The 14,427-nt window shown below is 53.1% G+C and overlaps 1 protein-coding gene across 5 annotated transcripts in view; it reads left to right on the top strand.

Annotated features, from left to right (window-relative positions):
• Positions 1 to 14,427, top strand: part of OGDH (oxoglutarate dehydrogenase) — a 36,155-nt gene that overhangs the window by 6,072 nt on the left and 15,656 nt on the right. For 3 of the 5 annotated variants that reach the window (XM_074808299.1, XM_074808296.1, XM_074808297.1), the window contains exons 3-4: positions 4,344 to 4,532; positions 9,812 to 9,914. In XM_074808299.1, the coding sequence (XP_074664400.1) occupies positions 4,344 to 4,532; positions 9,812 to 9,914 (292 nt within the window). Of the gene's footprint in view, positions 1 to 4,343; positions 4,533 to 9,591; positions 9,683 to 9,811; positions 9,915 to 14,427 lie in introns of all 5 variants that reach the window. The other 2 variants (XM_074808300.1, XM_074808298.1) reach the window with 1 other exon arrangement.

Here is a 14,427-nt window from a genome sequence, read left to right as displayed (position 1 = left end):
CGCCTTGCCGTGCTGCTTTGTGCTGGTGAGGGTGAGACCTTCCGCCAGGAGACAACTGGGGTTTCTTTGCTCTTGTCACTGAAACCCAGGAGCCGTCCAGCCAGCATGACCCAGCTGAGCAAAATGAATTCGCTTCCTCCGTGCAGACATCGGTGGTTTAAACTGCAGGATATACTTAAGTGCTTGTTTAGAGTAGGGAAGATTATTTTTTAAAAAACAAGCTATTTTAGGCTTTTTTCTGCATGCAGTCCTTCAGCTGAACTCCAGTTTCTGAGTCTGATGAGCATCTAAGAGCAGAGCTGGGGAAGGAGGGGTTGAGGATGCGGGAGGTCGGTGCTGGTGGGCTGCCGCAGGGTGAGTGCTGCTCGCTCCTGGGGCCGCGTCCTCCTCGTGCCCCCCCTTCGCCACTCGGGTGTGATGGTGGCTGCCAGCAGTGCTGGGCACAACCCCTGCCGTCTCCCCAGCACCCGAAGTGACTCGCTGGCTGCAGGGCAGGTGGCCAGAGAGCTCTGGGACAAGCTCAGCCTTCCTAAAGAGCAGCCCCGGTGTTTGGGTTGAACTGCTGCAGGGATGCAGCTCTCCCCATATGTACGTACATCAGTCTTTAACGTGGACTTCTTAATATGTCAGTGTTTTGATTTTCATGTTGAAGTGGTTTTGTGACCACGATGTGTGTAGACCGTGCCGTGTAACCCCAGCTTCACCGGCCCTACGGCAGGAGCCTGCGGTCTTCAGCGAGGCCGGAGCCCTGGGAGGTGCCTCTGCCGTGTCCTTTGCAGTCGTGCTCACAAACAGCGGCCCAGGCTGAATTTTGTAGTCATCTTGCTTGAGAGTTTGAAATGTTTGAGTTTCATCCCCCATCTTCAAAAGCGAGCACCCTGGAGAACCGAAGGTCCTTGTTTATGTTGATAAGGGACGAGGCAACGTGCGGAGCACAAACCCATCGATCGCTGCTTGACCCTTTACTCTCAGCAGAGGTTGCCTGCTGTAAATTTTGTTCAGGCACCTCCTTTTCGAGCCTTAAGCTCTGAACGTTCCTCCCCTTCTCCCTGCTAACGCAGGAGGTGATGCCTGGCCTGCCAGCCATGCGGAGCAGGTGTGGCTGGTGCTTTCTGTACCCTGGAGTCCGTGCAGGAGCAGCAGCAGGGACGCAGCCTGAGCTGGAGGCAGAGGCTGTGTATCCTCTGTGCACCGCCCAGCCTGGCGCTGCCCCAGTGCAGTCTGAGGTGCCCTGCAGCGGGTGGAAGATGTCCCCCCTCTCCCCTCGCCACGCGTGCCTGCCCTCTGAGCTGGCTCTGTGGCGGAGGCTGGGCTGTAGCAGTCTGAGCCCACACCCTTCTCCAGCAACCGAGTCAGATAAACCAAGTGAAAGATGCTGGTTTCACTGGGTGAGCTGGTTTTGGGGCTGTTGTCAGCCTGCGGTGAGCTCTGCTCTCGGACTTGAGCTCAAAATCCCTCTAAAGCCTGACCTATCCAGGCTTGCTGCAGTCAGCTGCCTCTCCTGTCCCGCTTCGCTGGCGCACGAACAGCGGCACAGAGGAGCGCCGGGAAGGCTGACGCCTTGTGCTGTGGCCGTGGTGGGACACGTGGCCGTGGGAGGGTCCCAGCAGGGACCTGGCGTTGGTGGTATTTAGTGTGCCGAGAGCTGGGGGCTGCCTGCGCGCTTGGGAGCAGGGAGATACTGGCTTTGAGCCCTCTTGGTAAAAACGAGTGAAGCTGAGCTCTTTTATCCCCTGTATATATATTTTATCCCCTATTATGTATCTTATACCCTATATATATATACTCGCAGCGTATAAGAGCTGGAGGAGCACTTGTAGGGCCGCCGTGGGCATGGAGAGGGTCAGAGGGAAATAACCTGATGAGCTTTATTACTGCTGTTACCTTTGGCGAGAGCTGGATGAAGGCGAAGTCCTTCCTGTGATAAAGCAGGATAACGCTGATGGGGCCCTTCAGACTCTCCCACGGGATACGTGAGCTCCCGAGGCACCTCCCTGGGTCACCAGAAACCCCTGGAGTGGCCCTCGAATACTCTTGTGTTCAAAACCACATCAGCAACTTGAAAGCTGATGTTTTTATAGTGCTTATCAGGGGCAAAGCCTGCAGTCAGGGAGTCTGAAATACTCTCTAATTACATTGGGCAATAAAGCATTTAGCGAAAGTGCCTGAGCTGACCGAGCCAGTGCCGCACCTTGTTTGGAGAGCTTAAAATGAACTTTTTCTTTCAGAACAGAAGCAAATTGCATCTCCAAGAGGTTAATATTGTTGAGTGTCAGAAGGGAAGAGGTCATAAAGGCAACACTGCTGCCTCCTGGCTCTGTTCTTGTCCCCGCAGCACTGCTGCCAGCCCCCTCCCTGGGCTAGCAGATGCTCCCTTTCTCTTGCCTGCCTTTATTTTCCAGTACATTAAACAACCTTAAACCACTGAGCAGAGCTGCCAGCCAGATTCCTCCACATCCCAGGGTGCTCGGCCCTCCCGCTCGCAGGAGCTGATGGCTTCTGGGGCACCCATGAGCTCTGTGAGCCTGGGGAAGGGAAGGGGCTTGAGCTGCTCTCACCAGTGCCCAGCAGTAAGGATTGTACAAAAAGCAGCTCTCCCTTTTTTCCTACTGAAATTTCCTTTAGCAGACAGCAATCAGAATGGGGTCAAACGTTTTCTGGCTTTGCTCTTTTTTTTTATTTTTTTTTTTTTTTCCCTTTGGGGGAGCTATTGTTTATCAGTTATGGTGCCAAATTGTTCCAGATTTTATTTATGTTCCTTCAGTGTGACCTATTTCTAAATTTAATCACCTTGTGCAGCCATATGATGGGGCGTCTGGGTAAATCAGGGCTGGAAATAGCTTCCTGGGGCATGTGATGGGCCCTGCAGCCGGAGGAGCTACAGGGAAGGGGGAGAGCTGGTGCTCCTCTGGCAAAAGTCAGGGTTTGAGTCCCCTCCACCCTGCTACCAGCGTGCAGAAGCTGCTTTTTCTTCCCCAAACCACCACTGGAGCTGCTCTTACAGCTCTTTTCAACTTGGTTTAAACACGCTGGGGTTGGCTGGGCAGCACTTCGCCCATCTCTGCATCACCAAGGTTGGAGTTGCTGCTCTCCGCAGACACGAGGTTCAGGGGCGTGCAGGGCACTGAGCGCTGGGCTCTTGCTCCCAGTTAGTGGAGAGACCCTTGGGCTGAAACCAGAGTGCAAATCTGACGGGATTTGTTTGCTCTAGCGGGTGTCTCAGGTACGTGCAGGCGTACAGACGCCTCCGCCTTGCCTCCGTCATTTGCTATCGCTCCGTGGCCCGTGGGCAGCGGGCAAGGGTGGGAGCGTGCCGGGAGGACGTGGCTTGGACTTCGCTCTGCTGGTCGCTCCCCTTCTGCAGGTCCGTTGCTGCCTCTCCAAGTAGGCAGATTAACTTGGGTTTGGCCTGGGATGCTTCTGGGCTCTTCAGGCAGCGCTGGATAAGTACCACAAAGTTACACCCAAGTCTGTCAGCTTTTTTGGGGTGTTTTGCTTTGTTTTCCTAACACCTAGAAGCGCCCATCTGCCGAGGGGGACGGGAGCAGAGGTGATACCTGCTTTGCTAAGGGCACAGAGAACTGGCATGGGAGTTTCCACATAGTGCTGGCACTGGTGTCACTGAAAGGGTGGGGAAAAATTAAAGGGGACAGAAAAAGGAAAAAGCCATTGCTGTTTAGGGGATTCGCTTAGGGATCTGGTGGAGTTGGGATCTGTCAGTGCTGGGTTAACGGTTGGACTGGATGATCTTCAAGGTCCTTTCTAACCCAAGTGATTCTGTGATTCTGTGAGGGCTGGACAACACAGCTTATGCTGGGATTTGGGTCTCAGGACATTTAGATGACTGAAAAGAGAGAGAGGTGTATTTGATTACAGGGAAAAAGTATTTTTCAGAAAATATTGTGGGTATTTAGAGGGCAGTCTCCTGCCCTGGAGAGAAGGAAACAAGCTCCTGAAGACCAGATTGGGGCTCATTGCTCAGAGCAGTGGTTTCAAGAGCCAAGCTGGGCGAGTGGTGTCATCTGTGTCCTGTCCTAAGCACTGCTGCCGAGGGAGGGAGCTCTCTGGGGATGGTCTTGTGCCAAAAGAAACAATCCAGATGGATGGGAAGTAGGATAATGGCATAACTGGAATAGTGGGAGAGCTTTAGTGCTCTCCTGTCTGAGGCATGGGGTGCCTTCGGAAGAAGCTGCATGGAGCTGGGGTGCAGGGGAAGAGGCAGCTCTACCCACAGGGGTTTTACTCCCTGCTGTGGCAATAATTGAGTTGGGACCCCAGTAACCTCGAGTGAGGAGGTGTTTGGGTTGTGGGTAATGACCCTGCCGCCTCTCCTCTTTCCTTAGTCATGGGACATCTTCTTCCGCAATGCCAACGCTGGAGCTGCTCCAGGCACTGCTTACCAAAGCCCCCCTCCACTGAGTACCAGCCTTTCCACGCTGTCCCAAGCCCAGTTCCTGGTTCAAGCGCAGCCCAACGTAGATAAACTGGTGGAGGACCATCTCGCAGTGCAATCTCTCATCAGGGCGTATCAGGTAAGGAGATGGGCTTTGCGCCCAGGGGGAGCATGTCCTCAGTAGAGGTGTGCGGTGGCCGAGGTGGGCTGGGCTTTGTGCAGTTGATGCGTGTGTTTCGCATGGAGGGTGGCAGGATGTGTGCTGGGCTGCCTGGTTTGTAACAGGAGCTGCTGATCTGTTGGGGCAGAAGCTCAGCTGATGCTTTGCTGGACAAATGAAGATTAAAGCTATTGTTACCCAAACAGAGCCGTTACAGTGGCAGGGAGGGGGAGGTCTTCTCTGCACAGGGTGGTTTGCTGGCTTCTGGAATGATGCTCCTGTGCTGTGGGCTCCTGCCGTGCTCAGCAGCGGTGAGGGATGCTCATCCTGCTTCCCCCACGTTGCTGAGAGAATTTCTGAAATCGTAAAAATAAAAGCACAGGAAACATTTCCTTGTGATTTGCAACCTGCAAGAGTGCTGCTGGGCTGCAAGTCAGACCAAAGTCAGCCTTCCAGGAGAAAGAAGCTTCGAGCAGGGGATGACCAACCAATATTTTAACTTGAGAGAACATTTAAATGTGTTTGTACATCTGTGACATCCTTTCACCTTTGGTTGGTCACTCTGGTTTGTCAAGTGTGGGCGCTCTGATGGGGGCTGTGGTGAGAAGGTAACGAACCCAGCTGCTGCGGAGGTGTGACCATGGGCTTCTCACCTATTCCTGCAAAGAAGCGCCCGCTGCAGGTTGTGTTCCTGCTCAGGCACGGGGAAAATCCAATGTACAAGGCCACAGGTTAAGGAGAGAACTGCAGCACTGGGCGAGTCCAAAGGTCTGCCCAGCCTTGGACCTGCTCTCTGGCTTGAAGACAGTGCCCCCGCCCTGCCTGCCTCTGCAGCCGAGGTGCTGACGGCAACGCTGGGCACCGCCTGGCTTTTCTGTAAGAAGGGAAAGCTGGGACATGTTTGTGAGGACCTGCCTCTTCCCTCGTGGTTGATTTCACGGGAGGCGACCACCCTGCCAGCTCTCCAGTTCAGGTGGATCCTGGTGGGCCATTTCTAGAGGCCAAGCAGCTCTTGGTGGAACAAGCAGGCAGATGCCAAGTTCAAACAAGTGGTGACTGGTGTAGTTGGAGGCAGCAGCTCTTAAGTCAGCGATTTGAACCCAAAATCCGTAAGCTCTTCTGCATTCCCATCACTTCCTCAGTCTCTGAATGGCAGCGCTGGGAGGTGATTGCTCTTGGATGTATTTTTCTAAGCTATCTGCAGTGAGAAATCACCTCCCTTCCTACCCCACTGTCACCGTAGGGCTGTGGCTGCAGTGGGGTGTCCGGGGGGGGAGCTGACCACAGTGTGTGGAGGATGAAAGAGTAGGAAGGCAGGAGGAGGCCCTGATGGGTAGTTTAAAACCGTTACCCCTTGTCCTATCGCTACAGGCCCTACTTAAAAGTTTGTCCCCATCTTTCTTCTAAGCCCCCTTTAAGTCCTGACAGGCTGTGATAAGGTCTCCCTGGAGCCTGCTCTTCTCCGGGCTGAACACCCCCAACTCTCTCAGCCTTTCTGCACAGGAGAGGTGTTCCAGCCCTGGCATCATTTTCATGGCCTCCCCTGGACCCACTCCAGCAGGTCCACGTCTTTCTTGTGCTGGGGACCCCAGAGCTGGATGCAGTGGTCCAGGTGGGGTCTCGGGAGAGCAGAGGGGCAGAATCCCCTCCCTGGACCTGCTGGCCACGCTGCTTTTGATGCAGCCCAGGACACGGTTGACTTTCTGGGCTGTGAGTGCACAGTGCTGACTCATAGACAGTTTTTCATCCCCAAGTCCTTCTCTGCTCTTCATCCAGTCATCCCCCAGCCTGTAGCCATGTTTGGGATTGCCCCAAGCCAGGCGCAGGACCTTGTGCTTGGCCTTGTTGAACTTCATGAGGTTTGCACACACCTACTTCTCCAGCCTGTCAGGGTCCCTCTGGATGCCATCCCTTCCCTCTGGAGTATCAGCCACCCCACTCGGCTCAGTGTCATCTGCAGCCTTGCTGAGGGTGAACTCAGTCCCACTGTCCATGTCCCTGACAAAGATGTTAAACAGCACTGACCGCTGAGGACACCACTCGCCACTGGTCTCCTCTTGCACATCGAGCCATTGACCACAAGTCTTTTGAGTGTGACCATTGAGCCAATTCCTTCTGCACCGAGTGGTCCATCTGTCAAATCCATGTGTCTGCAGTTTAGAGACAAGGATGTTGTGTGGGCCAGTATCAAACGCGTTGCACAAGTCCAGGGAGATGATGTCAGTCGCTCTTCCCTTACCCACCAATGCTGTAACCCTGTTGTAGAAGGCCACCAAGTTTGTCAGGCACGATTTGGCCTTAGTGAACCCATGTTGGCTGTCACCAATCCCCTCTGGTTTTCATGTGCCTTAGCATAGTTTCAGGAGGGTCTGCACCATGATCTTGCTGGGCACAGAGGTGAAACGGACTGACCTGTAGTTTCCTGGGTCTTCCTTTTTTCCCTTTTTAAAAATGGGGGTTGTTTCCCCTTTTCCAGTCACTGGGAACTTCCCACCAGTCTGCCACGACTTTTTGAATATGATGGATAGTGGCTGAGCTGCTTCATCTGAAAGTTCCCTCAGGACCTGCAGATGCATCTTATCAGGTGCCATGAACTTGTGCACTTGTTCCTTGGATGGTCTTGACTGATCTTCTGCGGTGGGTGGTACTTCATGGTCCCAGTCCCTGCCTTTGGGTTCTGTGAATTCTGTGCTAGTGCACTTGCCGGTGAAGACTGAGGGAAGAAAGTTAAGTACCTCAGCCTTCTCCATTTCAGTTGTAGCCAAGTCTCCTGTTTTGCTCGTTGGGGGAGTACAGTTTCTTTCATCTTCCTTTCTTGTACTATGTACCTTAAAAAACCCTTCTTGTTACTTTTCATGTCCCTAGCCAAGTTCAGCTCCAGCTTGCCCTGGCTTTCCTGATCCCTGCCCTGCACTCTCGGGCCATATCCCTATAATCTCCCCAGGATGTGTGTCCCTGCCTCTTTTTGGGTTTCAGTTTGGCTAAGAGGTCTTGGCTTAGCCAAGCTGGCCTCCTGCCTCCCCTGCCTGACTCCTTGCACGTCGGGACTGAGAGCTCTTGCACCCTAAGAAAAAGGTAAATATCTCTCAGCTCTTGTTCACTCCTTTGCCTCTGAGGGCAGTTTCCCAAGAGGTACCATGCACTAGTGCCCTAAACAGCTGAAAGTTTGCCTTTCTGAGGTTTAGGGTCCTGCCTCTACTTTTTACCCGTCCTCAACTGAGAATTCCACCAGGATGTGTTTGCTGCAGCCCAGGCTGCCTCCAGTCTTGACCCCTCTGATAAGTTCTTCTGCATTAGCGAGCAGCAGGTCCAGCAGTGCCTCTCCATTATCTCTACTAGGAAGTTGTCCTCAGCACGCTCCAGTAGTTTCCTGACTGCTTGCAGCTCGCTGTGCCGCTTTGCCAGCGGATGTCCGGGTGGTTGAAGTCCCCTGCCAGGGTCAGGGCCTGCGAGCATGATGCTTCCTGCAAATATCTGCTGTGGTCTTGCTTTGGGTCGCGGGCTTCTTGTTTTGGCTTGTGTTGCATGTGGAGAATAACAAGCAGCATGACTCCGATGGGGGGGAAAAGACCTTCTCCTTGCCCCGACGACAATTTGAGGATTTGCTGCGTATTTGCAAACTGCAGAGTTGACCTCAAAGCCACCGGCTGATTGCCTGGTCCCCGTGAGAGCACCCTGGCCATGGGGAGCAGTGTGGTGAGCTTGTGTCCTGCTGAAATGATGGGCTAGCCCCTGTGCTTTGTTGCAAGATGGACAAGCAAATAGTTCCCAGACAAAGCTGGCCCAGAAGAAGAGCTTCCCGTGTGGCCACCAGTGCTCAGGGGCACGTCGTCATGTGGCCCTGCAGAGAGCATAGGGGGGATCGGTGCTTTCTTAGCAATTTGCCTTAACGTCGGTGGCTGATTTCAGGCTCTTTGCCTGGTAAAACCACAAAAATCCTTTCCTAAAATCCCCTTGGGATACTCTGAATAGGAATTCCTTTCTGGTAAATAAGGCCAGATCAGTATGTCTGGTTTGTACAAGAGGTTTAGTAATCCCCTCGTATATAAGTGCTTTTTCTAGCTGGTAACAGATTTGATGGCTGGGAATATAATTTTCAGTGTAAAGAAGGCATTCCACCCCATACCATGGCAGTAGTGTTTCCTGTCCTGCTCCCAGCATAGCTGAGCCTGAAGCTTCGAGAGCAGCAGCTGTCAAGAAATAAACTGTGGCTTGTCAGTTGGAGGGTGCTGGCCACCGAGGTGAACTGAGCTTGCCCAGCAAGATGTGCTGCGGTCCGTCTGCGGGCACCTCCTCCTGTGAAAATCAAAACTCCTCATTACCTCTCGTCACTCTCTGTGGCTCCTGAAGTGGATCAAACCCAGCGTGGTGACTCCTGGCCTGACTGCCACCACCAGGAGCCTCAAGGCTGTCTTGGTGCCAGAGCTCTTTGGTATTTCCACACCTGCCCCTTCCCAGCAGAGCAACATGAGTGACCCAGGTCCTGTTGTAGGTTCCTCTCTTCAAAAGGATGCTGTGAGCTGCTGACCTCCGATAGCGCAGACAGGCAGATGTTCCTCAGACACACTCCTCTGCCTTTCAGGAGCTCCTGCTGCTGGTGGTGGTGTTTGTTTCCTCTGCCACGCTGGCAAGAGAGCACCTAGATCTGCTGAAATCTGGGAAACTGCCTCTTCATTTTCTATGATGCTCAGGAGGAAACCACCGGTGTGGAGTTAGTGCGTCCATAGAGGGGAGGTTCTCGGGTTGGACACAGGGAAAGCGGTGGGAGACCCTCGGATCTCAGTTCTGGAAGGGCTCTGCTGTGGAGGCGCTGGCCTTGCCCTGCCGAAGCCTGGCTTGGGGCAGAGCAGAGCGCTCCCTGCAGCTGGTGGCACTCACGCCTACGTGCTGGAGTTGAAAGTTAAACCCAACTTCTCCAGCCTTTACTGGGGTGGCTCTGCAGAAAATGTAAAGAGGGAAACTTTTTTTTTTTTTTTAAATGAAGGAATGTCTCTTCAATTAACTTGTTTTAATGACTAATTTGTGTTGTTGCTTCCAGGTCAGGGGTCATCACATTGCAAAGCTTGATCCTCTCGGCATTAGTTGTGTAAATTTTGATGATGCGCCAGTAACTGTTTCTCCAAACGTCGGTGAGAATTACTCTGCAAATTAATTCTAATGTAATTTAACTTTTTTACCCCTCCCCTCTTTTGTTTCTCTCCCTTTCCCCTCTCCTTCTTGGTATCTGTTCTCCTTTCCATTCCTGGCCCATTTCATAGATTCGAGGGCATCATGTAGCACAACTCGACCCACTGGGCATCTTGGATGCAGATCTGGACTCCTCCCTTCCAGCTGATATTATCACATCCACAGACAAACTGGGTGAGGGCTTTGAGAGCAGTTAGTGCTGCATTGCTTGAGCTCCTCTCTTTCAGCTTTGTAGGTAGATTGCTTCACCAGTAAGGGGGGAAAGGTCTTAAGTTTCCTTAGTAATGATCACTCTAAATTTATAGTCAACCAGCTGCTGCGGAGCAGTTCTGCCCCCCTCCGGCTGTTGTGGCAAACGGGTCTTGTGCCAAAGCCCTGTTGCTCAGCTCATGTTTCTCCTCCAACCGGTGCCAATTAATTATGTCACTGAACTTGCTCATCCAGGGGTGGAAGCAATTGCATCTTCTGGAAATGCAAAGCAGAGAGGTTTTGTGTTGGTGAGAGCTGGAGGTCTGTTCCCTCAGCTCCTCTTGCTGCTCTTGGGGACCCTGAGAGCTGGGGGGAATGGGCTGCCTTCGTCTCTGTGGGGCTGAGAAGCACCTCTTGGGGTGCCCCTGTGACGATGCCCTGTCCTCCTTTGCTCCCAGCTTGCTGCAGCATCTGTAAATCCCTTAATTGCCCCTTTTTTCCAAGACTGAGCTATGAGTCCCTGCTGGTGATCATAACAAGGAAGCTTTGGGATGTGTTCCCATCCGAGTAGAGAGGTGGAGATCCCAGTGCCTTCGAGTGAAAGATGCATGAGTGTTGCACAGAAGCGTGTGTGGTGCCTAGGACTTGAAATCCTAATCTGAAAGTGCTTAAACTCGGCACCTCTCAACGTGCTTTAGATTTGATCTCCGTAGTACGCTGCCATTCTTCTAGCTAGAACGAGGTTGCGGCGCTGAGCTCTTTCCCCTTGCTGGTGCTTTCCAAGGGTCGTTACCCTGGCACTGAGCGCTCGAGAGGCATGCTTCTAACTTAGAGTAGAGCAGCAGTAATGATTACTAACCTCGCACAACTGGAACAGCTGATCAGAGTGTACAGTGCATGTGAATGATCTTGATTCCTTGTTCAGCTGCCAGCACAGGGATGCCAGCCCTGGACCTGCTGGACCTTCATACAGGGTTACATGTGCTGGGAGTGGTTAGGGGAGGATTAGGTTTTGGTTGTCTCAGTTTACTGGGTGATGGAGAAGCTGCTTCATCCCAAGGTCTGGACTTCTGACATGCTTGTCTGAAGGACCAAGCCCTGGCTGGGCCTTGGGATCCAGCTGGCTCTGGGTTGGAGCAAACCCTGTGCCTGGGAGATTTTGATGGGAAGAGGTGGGGAGATGCTGGCCGTGAACCCAGGCACAGGAGAGGACACAAGTGCTCGTAGTCAGCACTGCGAGGGGAGCAGGGAGACTTTTTTAGGTGACTTTGAAGCCCCACCCAGAGGAAAGGGTGAGGAAAGCTTTTTCTAGCTCAGGGTTTTTGGCCTCTGCTGTGGGTGCTACAGTCCTTTTGAAGCAGAACAGCAGAGGAGAGCCCTGAAGCCCTGTGCCGGGCAGATGTGTTTCCCTTTTGAGAGAAGAGCAGGGTCTTGCATGAAAGCCAGAGCCGGGCTCCTGCAAGTGATTGCAGTGACTGCTCTCCCTCACGAGAAAAGGGAGCCAGGTGTGGGGAGCAGAGTTAGTGCTGCTCAGTAAGTCATAGACTCACAGAGGGGTCTGGGTTGGAAGGGACCTTCAGAGGTCACCTAGTCCAACCCCCCTGCCACGAGCAGGGACACCTTCCACTAGCCCAGGTTGCCCAAAGCCCCGTCCAACCTGGCCTTGAACCCTTCCAGGGAGGGGGCAGTCACAGCTTCTCTGGGCAACCTGTGCCAGGGCCTCACCCCCCTCAGTGTAAAAAAAAAAACTTCTTCCTTATGTCCAATCTAAACGTACCCTCTTCCACTTTAAAACTGTAGCCCCGTGTTCTGTCACTACAGGCCCTGGTAAAGTCTCTCTCCATCTTACTCATAAGCCCCCTTTATATGCCAGACTGCCTCAGTAAGGTCTCCCTGGAGCCTTCTCCGGGCTGAACACCCCCAACTCTCTCAGCCTTTCTGCACAGGAGAGGTGTTCCAGCCCTGGGATCGTTTTCGTGGCCTCCTGGACCCACTCCAGCAGGTCCACGTCTGTCCTGTGCTGGGGACCCCAGAGCTGGATGCAGTGGTCCAGGTGGGGTCTCGGGAGAGTAGAGGGGCAGAATCATCTCCCTTGACCTGCTGGCCATGCTGCTTTTGATGCAGCCCAGGATATAGTTGACTTTCTGGGCTGGAAGTTCAAAGCTTATGTCCAATTTGTCACCCACCAGCATCTCCAAGTCCTTCTCTGCAGGGCTGCTCTCCATCTGTCCATCCCCCAGTCTGTGCTGGGACTAGGGATTACCCTGACCCTTGCACTTGGCCTTGTTGAACTTCATGAACTTCACATGGGCCCACTCCTCCAGCCTGTCAGGGTCCCTCTAGCTGACATCCCTTCCCTTCAGCGTATCAGCTGCACCACTCAGCTTGGTGTCACCCGCAACCTGGCTGAGGGGGTCCTTGATCCCTCTGTCCGTGCCATCGATGAAGATACTAAACCATATTGGTCCCAGTACGGGCACTACTGCTTACTGGTTTCCACTTGGACACTGAACTCACAGGGCTGTTTCAGCAGGGAGGGTCAGTTCAGAGGGCTTTTCTTCTGCTTTGCCCATGAAGCAAGGTGTGCTCCAGCAGCGTCCTTGCTTCAGAGGAAGATGAGCCCAAAGCGATCCAAGAACAGGTCCTTCCTTGGAGCCCCAGCTGCAGAGCTGGGCTGACAGCATTCTCACAGCTGTAACAGAACCTGCATAAAGCAGCATAGGCTCCATTTTTCCTGCTCCCCCAGGGTGAGCAGTCACGAGCCCAGCAGCGTGACCCAGCCTGGCTCACCGCGGTGGAAAGTGTTCAAGCATGTCTGTAGGCATCAGCTGGAAGAGAATCTCAGCCCGCGATCTCCGTGTCTGAGCCAGGCGATAAGTTTAATTTCTGTTTCTTCGTGGCTTTCATCCTAAGATATCTGTCATTGCGGTTCCTGACGTTGATTTAATTACCAGGAACCCATGAATTTGTAGGAAATAACGAGTCCTGTGAACAAGCTACGCTGGTATCAGCCCCCAGCTCATGCTGGGGCTGTGTTCCGTGGTAGGACCCCAGTCTCAGACGGCTGTGTCTAATCGAAGGAGGCTTTATTATCTTGCTGTAAGTATTATTTCTACTGAATAGACTTTCCCCTGGTATCCGTATCCTGGAAGACCTCATCTGGTCAATCCTAAAATACAACTTGGTGAACGTAGCTTGTGAACAAGGCTCAGCAAGAGGGGAGGAGAGCGTGGGCAGAGCTCTGACCGAGCCCAAGATCGAATGTTGCCTGCTTGTGGCAGAGAAAGCCAATTTCTAAGCAGATCCTGCTGGTTTTTTTTTGCTCTGAGAGAGTATTTCTTAACACTTGACAGAGCAGTTAATAACGGGAGTGGTTTTGAAACTTGGAAACAATATTGTTTCCTCTTTCTGAGCAGTAAAATCCTTAAAAGTCAGCTTTTGTGGCGCGAGCTCTGCTGCCAACATCTTAAACTGTGGCCGGGCAGTGCTGTAATTCAAAGGAGTTGCATGGTTAATCTCAGAAATGGATCTTTCTTCTCAATTGCCTTTTGTTTAGCAACTGGTTTGTGTCTGTTTTGGAAGCTCTCTTTGGATTAAGCAGTGTGAGTTTTGCAGAAAATGTAAGGGGGAGAAAGCCTGCCTGGGGGCACTCGGTCTGATGAGTGGTGGGGCTGGAGCCTCCAAATTCCTCTTTCTCTTGTCTTTTCTTTTTAAAAAACAAAATAATCTCTTCCTGGTCTTCTACTGCAGCTGGTCTGGCATGGTAAGTGGTGTAAAACAAGGACAAAGATGACCACAGGAACTTGATGTGACCTGTCCAAGGAAATAATACGTTAGCGTGCTGAAATCCAGGTGGTGCGCGGAGCGAGTGTCCGTCTGTCCGTGTCTTTCCGCGGAAGGCAGCTGCCGCCCAGGGGAATTGGTGGAAATTGTTCTCCTGCTCGGGAAGAGCCGGGCGAGCCCCTGCGGGGAGGTGGGCTGGGAGTGCTGCCACCTCCCCTTTCCCCAGTTTGAGGCCTTGCCAACCAAACGTCTCACCTAAATGTGATTGTTCCCCGCTGACTAAAAGGAGAAGTGTTTCCAAAGCCTTTCTTGTAACCCAGGTGAGATTGAGGCACTCGGGTCACCTAACCTCGCCAGGTTACTGGCTCCGGTGACGCACGCTGCCCGCTGCTCCGGCAGCCCTGCCTGCACCTGGCATGGCGTCCCAGCGCTCCCGCCTGCGTCTGCCTGCCTCACCGTTGGTCTGCCTCATTAACAGCCTGCTCATTAACACCCCGATCCCCCTCCTGCCTGTGTGTAGGCAGCAGCAGTGCCTCCTTGGGAGTGACCTTGAAATCCTCCCGGTAGCAACGAGCAGAGCAAAACCCTCTGGGAGCAGATGTTGTGGGAGGCAGCTCCCTGCTCTGCAGAGGATAACGCTCCCCTTGATGCCGCTTGGTGGGAAGATGCCTTTTGGTCGTAGCAGGTGAAGATGCCGTGCCGGGAGGTCTCCCTC

The sequence above is a fragment of the Strix aluco genome, chromosome 28 (genome assembly GCF_031877795.1).
Source record: "Strix aluco isolate bStrAlu1 chromosome 28, bStrAlu1.hap1, whole genome shotgun sequence".
Taxonomy (NCBI): Eukaryota; Metazoa; Chordata; class Aves; order Strigiformes; family Strigidae; genus Strix; species Strix aluco.
Note: the sequence above shows the minus strand (reverse complement) of the source record. Positions and strands in the feature narration are given on the sequence as shown.